Consider the following 18147-nt stretch of genomic DNA (forward strand, 5'->3'; position numbering starts at 1 on the left):
TGGACCGTTTTTTATTATACTTGATTTGACTTTTTAGGAGTAACAAGAAAACAAGATAAAGAAATTAAAGCACATGCATGGCATAACCAAACATAACACAACATTAACTGTATATCACAATGTCCCCATGACGTCTATATCTAGAGGGTTTTGGCCATTTAAGAGGATAGATTATGGTATAAAAACACTCCCACACTTCATAATACATGCTGTTACAAATGCTGCACTGGACGTGCAATGCGTTCACATGCGCTGCCTCTGCTTTTAATTAATCTTCTTACAGGATATGTAGCCATCTCCACTGGAATGCATTTTTTCCTGCCTGCCGTAAAGGAGCTTTCACCAGGCATGAAATCCACCCAGGCCTTCATTCATCCAGCCGAGCGTTACTCTGTCTTTCTCAATCAGTCAGTTCAGGGTGTGAGCTGCACTAAACTTGCCCTACTAACCACAAACCAACCCCCAGTTCATCCTCCCACCCCCCTGCACACACAAGATGAGTCAGTGTCAAAAGTGTCTGCCCTCCCAAGGCATGCTCTCTTCCAGTACAGTGGAAGCGGTTGGAGGCTTTTGAGCACAGTGGGGGCCTACCGACTTTTCTTATAGCTGGTTGCCTTTGGGTTAGCATGACACACAGTAACAGCTTAGACAAGAAGATATGCCCACATGTTGGAGAGGAAGAGACAGCAGTCAGCAGTTTTTATTTGGATTTCTGGACGGACATTTTGCTGCTGATTTTTTTTCAATTGAAATTGTTTTAGAGTGAGTTGAGTTTAGAATGTTAGAGTGCAGTGCATAAGACAGCGTCTTCACCGCTGAACTGAACCTTAAAATGTCATGATGTATGTACAACGCAAGCTTATTGTCAAACTCAATCTGATGGATTGCAAGATTACATGTGTCCCTTGTGCAGAAGAAAGCAGGAGAGGGAGGAGATTTTCCCAGGATGACAGAAGAATAAAGATAACTGTCATTTAAACAAGCAGTGCAATCAGAGTACACTGTACAAAGTACAAAGCACACTGGCTGACCGTGTGTGACACATATCATTAAAATGACTCATTCAAGTTTGTCCAAGATGAACATGATTTAACACTTAAACTTCATTACAACGAAATAATACTTTTCAATTCTGACAACAAAGACTCAAAATTGGCCTCTCTAACCTAGGCCCAAGTATTCATGGTGTGCCACAGGAAAGTGTACTTGGCCCTTTGTAGGTCTGCATTTATACAGTATATACAGTATACAGTATATTAGACAGTATGCAAAGTGCAGAACCCATGTATGTAGACACAGTTCTTTGATATTCATAGGGTCAGCAGGAGTGACAGGGCCACAATCCAGGAGCTACAAATCCAGGTCACAGCAGGCTGTGTATTTGAAAAAGCTTAAGATGTAGGTTGTTTGATGATTTATTAAAACTGCAGCTATTCAAATGTTGCAATTTGCACAAAGTTTTAGTGATATCACATGTATGCAATTACTTATAGTGTACATATAGTCAATAGACGGTCAGCACAAGCCAGTAATAATTATGCTGCCAAGGAAATACGAACAAGCTCAGGAACTAGACACTCATTAATCCAGCAAAGGAAATGTAAATGTGTCCAGTGTCATCCAGATAGTTAAAAAAAAGATCTGCACATCAAAGTCACATTTCATGAAACAGTTGTTTTTATTTGCTCAACACACATAAACACAATATAATGAGGTGCGTTCTGAGTTAGCGGCCAATGGTCTCTGAGATGATACACAAGGTGGAAGCCAAAATTAGAACTTGATTCTTATGACAAGCTAATTGGCAGCTTGTTCTCATGTCTCCCATGTTTCTGGTTTGAAGGTCACAGCACTTTCATTTCATTCTGGTGTTAATTGATGTACAGTATAATGGTTGCATTCTGCGTGATGTATGGACATAACGACAGTTAGTTTTTTTCCAGAAAACCAACTGTACTTCCCACACTGATTTAATTCAGATCGATTGGACCTCATCCATTTTGACTGCTTTAAATAGCATCATCTGCCCTGCTCATTTGCCTCTGTGACGTTTTCACTTGATGTGCTTTGCGTTAGGTTTACACACGATTTCCTGCTATTCTGCATAGCTGAGTGAATCCCCTTTGCCCACCGAAGCACAAAGCTGAATACACTCTCGCTTGGTTTGGATGTGACCTGCCGGCACTGAAGAGGAGATCAAAGGGCATTTCTCCTGTTTGCCTGGTCACCCAGTGTCCTAGTTAAAGATCCTCACGCTGTCTAGTGTCACACACACTACAGCAACATACATGGCCTGGCAGAAACATGGGCTGAACCTTTTCAGCGTATGACCTTTTAAAACAAAGCACTGTGTACTTGTTCCCCTCCACCTTTAGGTGGGGCAGACGTTGTGACCATTTTAGCCAAAGAGGAATTTTTCCTGCTCAGTTTTACTTTTATTTGAAAGATCTTTAAAAGACTGATGATGTAAGAGTATTCACTAGAAAAAAGTATAATAGAGAAAAGTCAGAATAATGAACAGAATTTTGTTTCTTATTTTCTTTGATCCTCTTGTGATCCCTCAGATTTATCTTGTGGGAGCTCTGGGAACCACTGCCATAGACATATGCATGTGTGCACAGGCACATACAAACAAAGAGGTAGTAGAGAAACATAATTAACAAGGGCACTTGTGTATTATTGTTAGAAAAGATACTGAGATACTTTCAGTGTAACTGTATGCAGATACATACAGGCATTACTGAGATAATCCACACTGAATAAGTAAGACAGTACAGCAACTTTTGCACGCGTTCTTTTTTCTGAATTCAAATCCAAATAAGGACTCTGTGAAGCCTCGCTCTCTTCCCTATCTATTCCTATCTTTGTTATGTGTCAGGGCCTGTGAGAGCTCTGTATCTGAGAAAAGGAAGGAGACAGAGTACTAGAGTAAAAAAAACTGATAAAGAGGGAGGCAGAGAAGAGATAGGGGAAAGGTGGGGGGGGGGAATAGAGAGAGTAAAGAACTGGGGAAAAAAGATAAAGGAAGAATGAGTAAGGACAAGTGGTGGCTCGTAAGTTCAATGTTGGGAGCTCACTATCTTCTCAGCGCATTGTGAGTGGATTAGCCACAGGGCTGGGGAGTGTGGAGGAATTGACAGCGTCTGGATGTGCATATCCAAATTATTATATTAATTAATGGATAGGGGAATGTTTGGATTTCGCCACGGCTAAATCAACAGGAGCTTATTGGATTTTCGTGGAGAGTATTTAACCTAACGAGAGCTGATCTATTACAGGACCAGTGTTCTTTTTTTTAATGGGTATTGATCTTCTGTCTCACTGTATACACACAGACAAGCACATCACCGCTTCCCTGCATGAAGAAATGCTCACCCAGATCTTCCCATCTCTCTCCCTTTATTATTACATCTCATTTTCTGACTATGAGATCATCAGGGAGGGGGGCCACTGTAAAACAAAACCACATTTTTATGTCCTCAAGGGTGCGGGGAACAGCCATCCACCCAGGGGGCTGTAATCGAATGTAGGCCAGCGGAGCGGATATGCAGTGATGCTCTATTCATCGGTTCATAAAGCCACAGCGCTGCAGCTGTATGTCGAGGCTGCTGAATCAACTCCCACTGATGTAAACATGACCTCTGACTTTTTCTCTTGATGACAGGCCAGTGAGATCACTGCTCATGGCCCTCTGGCTCACACAGTTTCCCTTCAATAGCAGAGGCTGTTATGAAAACATTTGCGTCACTGTAATCCCTCTGTAGGATGCTGATTTATATTATACTAACTATATTAATTCTGCAAACTTCCACTTTTTTGTACTCATTTTGAGGTGGTCTAATCATTTGTCATCTAGATATATTACAGATTTTGCCCAGCATCTCAGGGTATGTTTTTTTTTTTCGTCACAAAAAGGCCAACTCAAAACAGCTATAAGAAATATTTTTTAATATTTAAATTGGATCACAGAATCCACAGAATCCTCCGCTCTACAGAGCTATAAAGCATCTTTTAACACGTTTTTCAGCCTGCAATTTACTGTTTTGGTTCCCTTTCAACCTTCAAAAGAGGCAGACTGAGTTGACAATTTAGCGCCTAGCCGGTGAAATTAGTTCAGCTTTTAACATCTTAATTAACAGTATATTTGTCTTTGCAGGGTATGTAAATTATTAAGCAATGTGCTTCAATTGGACAAAGTACAGGCTACACTTTATTTGGATAAATGACAAGCTTCACAAGCCACCATGGCCTGTTAGCTGAGGCTGTGACTTAATGAATATTGCACTGAGTTACACTCGCACCTTGCTTTGTGTCCCTGCAGGATGATGGTGTTTGGAGTGCTGACGCTGGTCCTGAGCTGGACTTCTCTGGGAGCTGACCTGGCCACTGCTGTGGTGAGCTGCTCTGCTTCCTCACTGACTGTCTTACCCCAATATAAACTAATACAAACGGGTCTGCAATCAATTCTTGTCATGACCGGCGGTGGTGATAAATTGCTTTGAGTAGACGCACACTGCCCTTTCACTGTGTGAGGGTAAAGGAGAAAGGATGATTATACACTGTATCGCATGTCCTTATGTGCATATACTTGCATGTGTATATGAAACATCTGCAGTGTGTCATTACAAAAGGATGCGAAACGAAAGTCAGACAAAACATTAACACGCAGGACGCAGTTGCAATTTGTTGCATTTGTGTCAAGTCTTTTAATCTCTTTAGCCTTTCTTGCCTTAATTTACTTCTTCAGCTCAAGTTTAAATAATTCTCATTAAAAATGTGTGCATGCTAGAAAGAGACCCTAACAGCCATGCTTCTGACAAGGTTTTAGCCCATTATCACTGCCCGATCAGATTCTTCTGATCTAGTTTTGTCGTCCTGCCACATCATGTGCTTTTGATCTCTGCCGTCAAATGAAACACCACTGAAAATAGACCACAAAGCACAAAATCCCAAACCCACACCTTTGTCAGCATCATTATACAACCTTCAATAATTTGATTCAAAGTCAAGGATAATGACAACAACAAACCATTTTCAGCTGTTAAAGCCTATCACGCTGAATAGGTGAACAATTTGAGTGTTTTGCTCCATAATGGTGCGACACAAATGTTTATATGACCTCGAGGGTAAGAATTAGAAACAAATGCGAGAATAGAGAGATCAGATGGATGAGCACTGGTGTCTGACTCACCTGCCTCGGGCACGTGTGCTATTTTTCTAAGATTTGTTGTTGGGTGTTGTGTTTTGACTTGAGGCTATAGGAGATAAACATGTGAATTTAAGTTGTTGATAATGAGCATCGTATGGAAATCAGTAGGATGTGTGATGGGTTATAACACATTAGTCTCTCATATCTTTCTTTTTCATCTATCAGCTTACTGTCTCCACTTTCTGTGCTTCTTTGTGATACCAATGACGCACAGAAAAACCAAGACTTACACTAAAACCAAACCCTGCAGGGGTTCAATGTTCAATACCTTGAATAATACAGAACTCTTCAAAAGACAACATGCAGTTTGTCTGTTATAGTTACAATTAGTTGGTTACACTATGACATACAGGATGTTGTGTGCAGTTGGTAGTTTGGGCTGAGGGAGGCCCTTTCTGGACCACTAGTGCGGCGCCTGTTTGAGCCGCTCAGAGCGCAGGCCGATTGCTCGGTGCCCAGAAGGGGGGAGTTGTTGTCTGTAGGAAGCAGAAGAGAAAAGGTGGTCACCAAAACCTAATGATATATCTGCAGCCATCAATCGTTCTCTAAATGCTTTATCATGTCCCAGATGTTTGTCATGGGGATATTTCAGCCTATCTTGACAAAAAGAAATGATAAGGGGGTCATTAAAATCTTCAGAAATGATCAACTGTTGACCATACATATCCATACCAAATGTCATTGCAGTCTGACCCACAGTCGTTGAGATATTTCACTCAAGACTGATGTTGGTTTTATTGCGACTTCAAAATGCTTCTTCAGATCTCCCTCTGTTCTACATCTCAGCTTGACGAGTGAAGTGTCTGTACAGAAATTGCTCTCCAGAAATCACTCTTACATTTTGAGATGACATTTTTTTGTCTGCCGGTTATGTAACCTGTCTGTTGCATTGTGTTTGGCTGAGGCTGACCCTGACTGGACTGTATGGTTGACGTCCACTTGGGCTTTTCTCTGCTGCTTGAGAGCAAATGTCACCACAGCTTTAAAAAGCCTAATAATCACTCAGGCAGGAACAGGAAAGGCTGTAAACCAAGCAATTACACGAAGAATCTCCGATCCTTTCTATGTGTCAATACGTGCATGTGTGTCCTCTCAGTTATGTGTTAATGTGAGTTGTTCTTGGCGAAAATGCATTAAGGTGTGTGTGTTTGTGTGTGTGTGTGTGTGTGTTTGTTCTGTGACTCAGCACAGTCTGCACTGTTCTGAATAACGAATTAATGACACATTTCCAGCCAACATACATAATTTTCTACTGGGCCGCCAATTATTTTTTAGATTAATCACTTTGTTTTTTCCAACATTTTATAGACTGAGTCTTAAGTTGATGTCTTAAAAATGTTTTGCTTTTTTTTGTCCGTCTAATAGTCTAAAAGCCAAAGATATCCAATTCAAAATGGGAAAAAAAAAAAACAAAGAGAAGCAGCAAATCCTCACAGATGGAACCAGTGAAATGTCTTAAATACTAAATCCATCATCAGAATTTTAGTTAATTAATTGTAATTCTTTTTTACAAATGGGATTATTGATTAATTGGCTAATTGTTTCGGTATGTAATACAGTAAGAAAACATAAAACTAATGTGGTGCTTTGAAGCATTATGAAAGATTTCGCTCAACTCAAAAGTCTTTATTTATGTCATTTAGTCTTAGTCTTTAGACGTGGCAGCAGCGGTGGCCACGGAGCCGTCATATAACCCCAATATGCTACTGCCACCCAACAGTGTTTGAAAATCACCAAAGTGCTTTCTTCACACTTGCACTCTTTCCTCCACGCCGACTGGAGGTTGAACTCGTGATAATGTTATTTGGCGCTGCAGTCAGAGCGCTGTGGCCCACTTTAAATGAGAACGAGTTTTGTTGCTTTGCTCTAATGATGTCAGACAACCACCACATCCAGAGGAAACCTGCACGCCGGTGTGGTGTATCGGTGTGTAGACAGTGTATTTGTTTGTCTTCCTGAGGATCTTCATGTGTGTGTCTCCAGTCTGTGTGTAAAGGTGTGTATGTCAGATGTTTTTGTGCTTGACTGACTGCAGATGTTTTTGTGTCTGCGTGGGAATCTTCACATTGTGTGTGTGTGTGTGTGTGTGTGTGTGTGTGTGTGTGAAGGCTATGGTTGGATTAGTGCCTCAGTACACTGTAAATGAATGCATAATGAATGCCCCCTCTTCACAGAAGTCTTAATTACAGACAGCGGGTAGTCAGAGCTCAGCATCAGAGAATCATTGTCTTCCCTTCAGGAATTCTAACAAACTTGCTCCTGAATTGCAGATATCCTCTGTATCCCTTGTTTCTAACAAACTGGCTCAGGTTTGCTGAGGAGTTCAGCCTGCTTCATCTCATCTGTGCACGGCGCTCATTAGCGTACCCCCAGAGAAGGTTAAGCTACGCGCAGTGTGTTTGTGCCGAGCCCAGGGGACATTTAACATTCAGACAGCACAGTTCGGAGGAGACCACCGCTGCTCACTTTTGTTATTTTGTCAAGGCTGGGCTCCTTTTTAGCACTGTTCGGTGGAGAGAAAGTGGCTGTGAGTGACAGAATTGAAAACTATTCCTGTGTAGACGTGCTAAAGAGGATTATAAGAGCTGCCTATGCTCTGTATTTTCCTTTTCTGTGTCAAGAAGATGATCAAGTCATCATTATTATTCAGCTTTGTCAGAGGTGTTTCAAAATGTTAATGAACTATTAATGTCAGGGAGAGTAGTTAGTATTTGACACTCTGAATGGTTCTTCATGAATTTCTATCGTCTACCTCCTCATTTCAAGAAGCATTCTTTCTTTTCAGCTCTGCCTTTGTTTTCTGCTCAGCGCTCTCACACGTCTCCTCTTTGATTGCAGGGCACAAGTGATTTCTGCGTGTCCCCTGACAAGTACCTCATGAGCCAAACAAAGGGTATCGTCGGTGCTGGTGAGTTTCCGCGACAATCATATGAATAACGTTGCATTAATGTGGTTGCAATTATGAGAGCATAAAGCTGTGACCATGCCACTAATTGCATTGTAGTTAAGTAAAAATGACAGCTGGAAATGTATTTAATCAGCTTCTTCTGCCTGTTTGTGTGTGTGTGTGTGTGTGTTTTTCACAGACATTGTTCATTACTACCTTTACTGCAACCAGACTCTCTCCAACCCCTTCCAGCAGGTAGGAAACAGGATGCTTAGCTGAGCTCCTACTGAATGTTGACTGATACGACCACGTAAGCATTATTTGGGTTATTTACAGGTCATGCAGGTTAACACAGGGCTCAATTTAGTTGAAAAAAAACTAGCTACCACCAAGCAGACTCATGTCATTGTTATTTCTTTTCAGTTTGGGGGTAAGTTTGGGGGTTCACAGTGTACATTTAAAGACTTGCACACAGTTGATAATTACAGTCCATGTATGTTTAGACTAGATATACGGAAATTTGACAAAATGAATAAATAAAGGACCAGTGACGGACACTCATAACTGAACCTATACAACAGAATACTTTGAGGAGTGTACACATGTTTTTACCTTCAGTTATTGTGTCTCAATACATCAAAAAGTTTTGTCCTACTGAAATATTAGAAATGTTTCCTTATTTAAATCAGTGAGTATCCCAAGAATTTGGCCAATGATTGAAAACCAAATTTCAACATCTGTATTTTAAACCTGGCAGTGGGAAGAAGGAACATGACATGACTTAAACTGTCATTTTCAAATAATAAGTTGTATAAAAATACATGAACATATAACTACATTGATAAAACTCCCCCAATCCCGGCTATGGTCCTGCATCCACCTCACACAGAACTGTTGTTTAAACAGCATTTAAATGACTATATTGAAATGTGAAGCAGGTCCTCACTACATTTTGGAATACAGTGATTTAATTGCTGTTGAGGAAATAGCTTTATATAACCAAGCCATTTTAAAACTAACTTTTCAAACAATTTTTACTCTCCTTTAAGCTGAATGTCTTTTGACCTGTCATTTCAGTGCTCAATGGGGAGTTCATTTCTCTGCCTCTCAAGCCTCATCTCTGTCAAGCTCTTTCTCTCTCTGTTCAGCACTGTCTGTCTTATTTACATCCTAATTTCAGCGCACAGGTCTGGCAGAACGTTACAAACGTGTTTCAAAGGCTATAAAATTGCAGATTAGAATAAGCAATTTGATGAATCTTCCTCTCCCCTCTCGTCTGAGGTTCTGTGAGGTTTCTCTTCAGACACAGAACAGGGATTGTGGGTCACGTCACTGACTTCACCGCTCACATCAGTCAGCAGTGAAGTCAATTTCTACAAGCTCTGGCCCAGTGAAGCTCAGATGTTATTATCTGGCTCTCGTAGACATGCCCTGAGGATAACAAGGGCACTGCAGCAGAGGGTAGGCAACCGTCACCCTGCCCGGTAAACAAAGTCAGTACTCTTTTCTCTGCCACACAGATCCCCAACAGGTGCAAAGTTCACAAGCAAGCTGGGAGATACAGGAATTCACTCTGATTGGCAAACATACAAGTCCCTCCTCCTGCTCTCTTCCCCTCTTACGTCTCTGTCTCAGTGCCCTGTAGTTCTACCCTCTGTGCCTTTTGTACTTCATTGCTCCAGGCATCACTCCCACGTCACTTCGGCTTCTTTCCACAGCCCTTTTTCTATTCTTATCATGGCCATCTCCTTTTCTTACTGTCCTCCTCCATCCACTTCCTCTGTCCTATTTTTACTTTATTTGGCTCAGAACAAGCTCACCCAAGATACAATAAAAAAGAAAGATCTGATCAGGCGGCTGGATTGTGCAGGAGGGAGCAGTTTGACCACGAAACACTAATGCAGATCCAGAAAAAAAAAGTCAGATCAAACGAAAGCAATTACATTTATGGATGGTTGAGGTAATTGACCATATCCTGTTTCAATTTAACATTATGCCACTGGCCAGGGGGTTTCCAGGCTTCTCTTGTTAGGGTTGGGTGACTGTGGCGATACAGTTTTACTTCGGAGATATGACAGATTAATTCACTTATTCACTTATGCTTGAATAATAATTTCAAAAGACGTATAGGGCAGAAGGTGCTGTGTCTCTTGTAGTATGTGATTATCCACTTAGTACATTGTACCGGATGTGGAGGCTTACTTTGCCCCCTGTTGGTGAGAACATAAACCTACATGACCACAATGACAAACTACAGAATGTCTTAATGTAGCAATACCACATTTTGTATCAATTCACTGCCATACAAAGCCGTAACGAAGTGACATATAACCATAATCTGACTTTTTGACGCATGTCAAACATATTACAACCATAGAAATGTGTAGTTTTAGAAAAGAATAATTCTGGTAAATAAGCTTTAACTTCATTGAAAAGTCAGTTTTGATGCATCAACATATAGTAATTGAGTTAATTTACCACAAAATAAGGCTTTTTTTCCGGGGTGGGGTGGGCAATCGTCCTAAAAAGGCATAAAGTTAAAGTATTAGTAGTAGTAGTTTCATATATTGGCTAAGTAGCCTTCAATGCTTGTGTTCTGTTTTGCATACACTGTTTTCTGTTCCTTGACATGTTAACTTTGTGGCAAATTTCTATTTCTAACTAGATTTTTAGTGTTTCTAACTAGCACTTGTCTTTTGCTGTTAAGTTATCTGTATTGTCCATTTTGATAAACGCATTTGGTGCCAGACAAACCGGATCCATTATGTAGGCTATTATGCTTTCATCTATGTGTTCAGCCTGTGAAAGGACAACAAGTCTGCATATCAGTTCCATTAAACAGCCTAAAAGACCTTTCCTTTCTACACTGTATGCTGGCTCTTTCGTTATAGTGAAGAGTTCCATTATGTGTTTACTCTTCATTTGCATGCTCTTTACTCTGCATGCGTTCAAACACATTTCCTTGTTTGCAGCCGCTGACCATCTTTCAGAGGTCCCTGACGACCATGCAGATCCAGATCCAGGGTCTGCTGCAGTTTGCCGTGCCTCTGTTCCCTACAGCTGAGGTATTACTCACGTAAACACCAAGCCGTGCCTTTTATGCTGTAGTGTAACAGAGTCAAATTGTTTTAGGAGTATCATTAGAAGGATTTTCTCATATTAGTAGGTGCTTCAGTATTTTTCAGTGATACTCTATGGTGACCTCTCCACAGAGAGATCTACTGGGAATCCAACATTTGCTGAACTCCTCAGAGGCCAGCCTGCACCAGCTGACCGCCCTGCTGGACTGCAGGGGGCTCAACAAGGTTTGTTCCCAGCATCCTAATTGGCATCAGAGCAGCACAAGTAGGTCAACAGGATAGTTAAGTGGCCACACTGGGTTTCAGCATCAAACTGAACGTGGAACTGGGCAAAGAGAGCAGAGCAAAACACAACAGAAAGAATTTGAAATTTAACAAGATCAACTTCTCCAAACTATGTTTTCCCACAATGTATATGTGAGTTTCCTGCACTGATTAACTTGCACAATGTGGCTCAAAGCTGCAGTGCAGTATGTGTCTTCCTGGGGACGACGCACTCCAGCGCGCTAAGTGCTTTTTCATCTTTGCTTCATTTTTGTCTGCTGTGAATTCAGATGACAGTAACAGTCCGCCTATACGAGCAGATTGTGTGTGCATCTGCCTTTTTGTTCGTGTTGTATTTTATATTTTCTGTTTGACCTCTTTAGGACTACCTGGATGCAATGGTGGGGGTGTGCTATGATGGGGTAGAGGGTGTGCTCTACCTCTGCCTCTTCTCCACCCTGGCAGCCTGTGCCTTCACTGTCATGCTGTGTGCCATTCCCAGGGCATGGAGACAAATTGCTTGCAGGTCAGTTTGTTCTCTGCTTGCCTGCCCGCCTGAGCGCCCTCATTTCCCCATCGTGCAGCCATCTCTATGCAGCGCTGCATGAGCCAAGCAGTAAAATGTGTGTGTGTGTGTGTGTGTGTGTGTATCGTTTACAGTTGCAGATGTTTTGTTGCAAATACAAATTCAGTTGTGTGAGTGCACTGCTTTGGGCTACAAAAATACCTTCTTAAAGTAGCTAATTAATGATAATTCAGTGTCATTAATCTTGTTTACTGTGTGCTTCTTTTATCCATTCAAAGCACCATAAAGCAGATTTTGCACGTTTTAACCCATTTAATTATACAGTCATTTATAGGATCGAAGCATACTATAGCTTTAGATGAGTCTCCGGCCCTTTCCTGGCTTGGTTTTTGACCTATTTCAGCACACAGTTAAAAATAACACTCAGAGGATGGGGACTTGGTTGAGAAAGGTCATCCATCACAATGAACACTTTTATCACCTTTATTTCTTTATCAGTTACATTCTCATCATGTAGCCATGCGGGTGTAAACAGGGGCTGATTTGTAAACGCTTCTCGTCAAGACACACTGACTTACATTTAAACTACAAAGTCTTTTTAATGCAAGAAACAGCAGCACGTCTGCTTTCTGGTTTGATGTATCGACGGTAGAGATTGTGAATGCTTATTAGCAGCTGACTGTCAAATCTCAGAAGTTTGTGTTCACAGCTGTATTATCATACACTGACTAATTTGACAAAAAACACAAATTTGTCCCAAAAAATTGTGAAATGGTTTCAATGTTTAAATCCGACTAAGCCAGGGGTTTACTGAGTCTGACTTTTAATGGATTATTATTTATTTCCTATTTCTTCTATGGTTGTTTCACAATATGAAATTACACAAATAAATGTAAGACTTGTTTGGATTTTGTTCTGTTGTGGGGATAAACATGCTTTACGGCACACCTCCCAGACTGAGAACCTCTGGACTAGACTAATCATGTGGCTCCCCTGTCTCTCCTCTCTCCTCGTCTAGGGAACGAGATTATGACGACATCGATGAGGAGGATCCATTCAACCCGCGGGCGAGGAGGATAGCCTCCCAGAACCCCAACCTCACCAACATGCACAGCTTCTGCAGCTACAGCAGCAGCATGGGCAGCCAGAACAGCCTACACCCGCCCGCCCCGGCCGTCTCCAACGCCCCCATGTCTGAGTACATGTGAGTGAACGGAAATAATGCCTGGAGCAAATGTGTGATGTCTAAATTTCATAATTGCTCCTGCGTCTGAGCGGCTTCTCTCATTCTTCCTCAGGAACCAGACAGCTCTGTTCGGGGGAAATCCACGGTACGAGAATGTGCCTCTGATAGGACGAGGCTCTCCGCCCCCCTCGGTGCGTTGGGTCCCAGCGGCCAAGTCCTTCCTATGATGTCACTTCCCTTTTAAGCTAACAGACAGATTTAGCCTTTAAAGCACAGGAAACAGTTTTATTATAAAAATCTGCTGATTATCTCATGTTTTCACTCTGTAACTCAGCTCACTTCAAGCTTTAAATGTCACCTCAACATCACTGAAATATTGAGCCATATCTAATAACCTTTCACAGATTTAATCAACTTTTTACGGCCTTCAGAAAGGTATTATACTCTTTCACTGTGACACTGTGCCTTAACTCTGCCCTCCATAATTTACAGGAGGCTGACTTACTTTACCAAAGCAAGGAGAGGAGAAGTAATGTAGTTAATATTTAATCATGAACTGAACATCATTTAGCCTCTCTCAGGCCAAATTCCCCGGAGGAAGTGACACGGGTCTTAACCTGTAAACTCGCTCAGTGTCGCCACTAACGGTTTTCTTCCTCATTGAATGAATTCGCTCCCCGCTGGGCCACTTGTCTCCTGTAACAGTGCATCACAGAGATAAAAATAGAAGCATTTTTGGATTAAATTTTCATCGGGCACACCCCCTTCATAACAAGTGTGTGCTGAATTACAGCAGTTAAATGCATTTTCGAAGGCATCTGATTTACTTGAGGTCAGAGTTTTGTAACCCTGCTTTTTAAAGAATGATTCAGAGAGACAGTTCTGTTGTCATGTGAGGAAATGCAAACCAAATACATATTGTATTTCTGATAAATTGCAGGTTTGTTTGTTGTTATGCGTAGAGGTTTAAATTCCACAAAATTGTAACAAAGAATATATTTTCTACTTTTCATGGTAATATTTGAGCACAGTTTGTAAATCAAGAACAATATCAGGTTCTTTTGTTAAACTTGAGCCTATAACTCCAACCAAAGAAATGTGTCATACTTATAAATCCCCCCTCACAACAACAACAACAACTGTACAGCCCCATGCAGTAGTTTGCGGCTAACAGCTTCTTCTATATATTTTTTTGTTTGTTTGTTTGTCATGTGTATGTTTGTTTGTTTGTATCTTTCATTTCTATATTTCCTCTTTTTTTTAAATCAACTTTTGGAGATATACTCTCAGCAGTATAGAAACCGAGTAAGTCTTTTCCACTCTTCCTCAGGATTAACTCCCTCACTTTTCCTCTGTTGCATCTCTGTCTTCTTCCTCTCCTTCACCTCACATCACGTTGTACAGTTCCTGTGCAGTTCTCCTGTTTGGCATGGCTTTAAACACGCAACCTGTTGTCCTCATTCCAGAAAGCCTGTTTGAGTTAGTGAGGGTTTGTCTGCCCCTGGTGTTCACAGGGCGGCACTGTAGTCATGTCCCCGGATTTTCTCATGGTTAGCCTCCCTGTGCATGCACCTCTGCTCCGGTCATCCAGTTCTATAGCTTGTACGGCCACAAAGTGTTAAGCATCAGGCATTAGCGCTATAGAATTAATTTGATCCCAGTAGTGACGTGACGGTAACGGTTAATATCAAAGTGACTTGAGTAATGAATTGATATGTTTGAACAAAGTGTAGATTACATTAGTTATCTATGCTCAGAGCAGGTTTTATGAGTTAAAGGAATACTAGCAGAAAATCTTTTGAGCATAAAACACTGTTGGCTTGATGGTGGTTATTAAAAGTCTGTCACTGGCCTCTTTGAGGAAGATGGTCAGCTCGCATGCACAGCAGTTGCAGTGGAGTTCCAAAGGCGACCAACCACTCCTCCAGCATCATCCACCTCTCCACCACTGACTCACACACACGAGGTCCCCGTTTAGCTATTTATCGGTGAAACAGCAATGCTGCCCATAATTTGGTTCACCGCTGGAATCCATTGTAGCTTCTGTGAAGCCAAGCTGACTACACCTGCTACCTCTGCTAAGCTTCAGTCTTTTAAGACCCACCTGTCAATCCCACACATGGTGACACTCAAAAGACAGATTTTCAGTGGACTATTCCTTTAAACACCCATGACATTTTTTTCCCCTTCTTTTTAGCTGATAATTAGGCTCAGTCTGTACCTGTGACACCTCACCCTTAGCTCACAGAAGCAGCTTGTAATGTTCTCTGTGTGTCTGTGTGCTCACCTTTCCTCCTCAGTACTCCCCAAGCATGAGGGCCACCTATCTGTCCATGACCGAGGAACAGAGAAGACACTTTGGGAACGACTTCCAAGCATAGACTTCTTTATCTGTCCGAGGAGGGAAACGGCATCACACGTACACACACGCTCGACAGACGGAGCGTGTGGCTATTCCAAGCGTTGCAGAGGACGGTGTGTAACATCCCATTAGTCCAGGACTCCAATCTGTGCAGTCTCAGGACAACTGAAGCATATCTGTACTGTTATCTGTTGTACACTCTTAAAGGATTAATCACACTTTTCTGCCCCAAGCCGTTTGTGGGGGGAACTTGTTAAATATTTCTGACACTTGTGTCGAACCTAACCTGCTCTTAATACATTTTGTTCCTTTGCTGCCGGACCTGTTATTCGTCAGGCTGTGTCATCTGTTGATGAAGCATTGAGGGGAAAAAAGGTGTGAAAGATTTGGCTGTCTTAATGTCTTTACACATGAGGAGGAAACGCATCATTAATAACTTTGCAACCTCAATTTTGAGGTTTGATTTCTTGTTGCAGTAATAAAGTTTAAAGAAAGAGAGCGAGAGAGAGAGAGAGAGAAAAGACGACTTAAAAATACTCATCTCCTGTTCAACAAGGTTTTTTTTCCCAAGACTCACATTCAGGTCTCCAAAGAGAAAAATGTGAACATGGCAGTAAACATGGCAGTAAACATGGCATACTGTTTTCTGTGTATTGTGCTTCAGGCTTGATATTTATGAAGCACAACCCCAGCACTGGCAGCACACAGCAGAAGGTATTATTGAGGTATAATTTATTTACATTCACACATGGACATGCCTGCAGAGAGACTACCTTGAGACCACGGATTCTGTATATAAGTTGTATAATAACAGACTGTTGTCTCATTCAGATGTGGTTTATTTTGATTTTGTCAAACAATGTGCCATTTTTATATTTTTTTTGTCTAGTTTTGTGTGGCGATGTCACATAGGATCACAATTATTATTTTTGAATATTTTCTAAAGGGCCATTAATTCATGTTCTCAACATATCTAATCCAGTTAATACAATAGCGTTGTAGTTTCTGTCATAACTTGGAAAGCTGTGCTGCTCTAACCATGATTAATGAGCATATTCAGGTAATTATTTTCATCATTGAAAACCACCCAAACAGTCCAATGTATGTATTGACTAACAGTAAGTTTCTGTAGGGATTTAATACATGCGTTTTTTTTTATTAATTACTTTGTTAAGTGTCATTTCATTCAGCATGTTACATTGTACAGGCACTGAGAGTGGTGCTTAATTTTGTGTGTGACCTTAAACTTCAGGGTCTAATTGTGAGTTGAATAAATCAGTTTTGAGTACAACTTGATGATGTGTAGTCATTTTGCTCTTAGGTTGTTTGTCCTTTAAGTGCATGACGCCACAGGAATAATTTCCACCTAATTTCCACACGTCACAACTTCATATTATAATGGAGCAAACAGTATTATTGTCATAACTTAAGCCCCTGAAGTCTCAAAAGATATTTTTAAGACATTAACGTCATTAATTAAGGGCTCAATAGTAGAGTTGCATTATCTTATAAGTCAAAAATAACAACGATCACATTCAAAAATGTTCAAATGTTCATCTACTGATTATTAAGAGTGTATAGTATTATAGATAATTGATTTTGGTTTCACTGATTCGTGACATGACATTTTGATTGTTTGCATGACTTTTTGTCACAGATGTGTTTCTTTGTTTGTGTTTTTCTCAAACAAAAACAAAAACCAACTGACATGGGTATTTTGATTGTTGTGAATTTGATTCAAATTTTGGACTTTTGGGTTTGAGCTAGTTGGAATCTGCAGCTATGGCTTGAAAGGGAGGTAGTTTTTAATTCTTCCAGCAGATGTCAGCATAGAGCTGTAAAAAAAGCAATAAACCACAACACATTTAAGTTAATGTGGAAAACTTAAAACGGTTACAAAAAAGTTGAAACAATATATAGTCGACAGCTGTAATGCATGTGTGTACAGCCTATTTGTGAATGAATAATAATGATAAAAGAGGGGAAAGACACACTTACAATAAAATAGATTATTTTATTATTTCCTATATTCTTTTTTTTTTCTAGCTTTGCACTTTTTGATCGCATGCAATGAAAAAGACGACATCCGCTCAGTTTTTATTCTTTGATCAGGAGCTGCTTGGCTTAGTTGTTATTGTGGCCAGTTTGGTCACAACAGCGGTGCACGCGGATCACCAGGGACAACACGCACGCAAGCACGCACGCACGCGCACTTGGTCACGCGCAGCCGGGCAGCGGGGAGCAGCGAGGACAAACGGGGAAGTGAGTGTAGTGAGTGTGGTGGAGCAGGTGGAGCAGGTGGGCCGCTGCTGGTGGTGTCACACACCTGCCCGCTCAGTCATTACTGCCGTGTTCGCGTTTCTAACCTGCCGAGTGGAAACACACCTGAGCGTCGACGCACTTTCAGACACGCAGAGAGAGAAAGAGACCAGCCGGGCTGCTGGTGGAGGCAGAGGTCGGTAAGTGTGTGTGTGCGGGGGGAAAACAGGGAGCTGTTTGGCTCGGTGGCTGCTGCTGCTGTTGTTACTCCGAGGAGACCATTACAGCAGCTTCGGAGAGCGCACTAGTTGAGGAGTGTGTGAGCGGAGCGGCTGCAGATGGTGGAGTAGAAGAAGTGGCATGACAGGGAGGAG

General features: G+C 41.4%; 1 protein-coding gene across 1 annotated transcript in view; it reads left to right on the forward strand.

The window, feature by feature from the left end:
- Window positions 1-16590, forward strand: part of ttyh2 (tweety family member 2) — a 48778-nt gene extending 32188 nt beyond the window's left edge. Inside the window, exons 6-14 of the mRNA XM_070852090.1 lie at window positions 4322-4394; window positions 8048-8117; window positions 8296-8351; window positions 11069-11161; window positions 11309-11401; window positions 11824-11966; window positions 12985-13170; window positions 13265-13343; window positions 15453-16590. Of these exons, the coding sequence (XP_070708191.1) occupies window positions 4322-4394; window positions 8048-8117; window positions 8296-8351; window positions 11069-11161; window positions 11309-11401; window positions 11824-11966; window positions 12985-13170; window positions 13265-13343; window positions 15453-15533 (874 nt within the window). The 3' untranslated portion in view covers window positions 15534-16590. The remainder of the gene's footprint in view (window positions 1-4321; window positions 4395-8047; window positions 8118-8295; window positions 8352-11068; window positions 11162-11308; window positions 11402-11823; window positions 11967-12984; window positions 13171-13264; window positions 13344-15452) is intronic.
- Window positions 16591-18147: the final 1557 nt, after the last annotated feature.

This window comes from Pempheris klunzingeri, chromosome 20 (genome assembly GCF_042242105.1).
Source record: "Pempheris klunzingeri isolate RE-2024b chromosome 20, fPemKlu1.hap1, whole genome shotgun sequence".
Lineage (NCBI taxonomy): Eukaryota > Metazoa > Chordata > Actinopteri > Acropomatiformes > Pempheridae > Pempheris > Pempheris klunzingeri.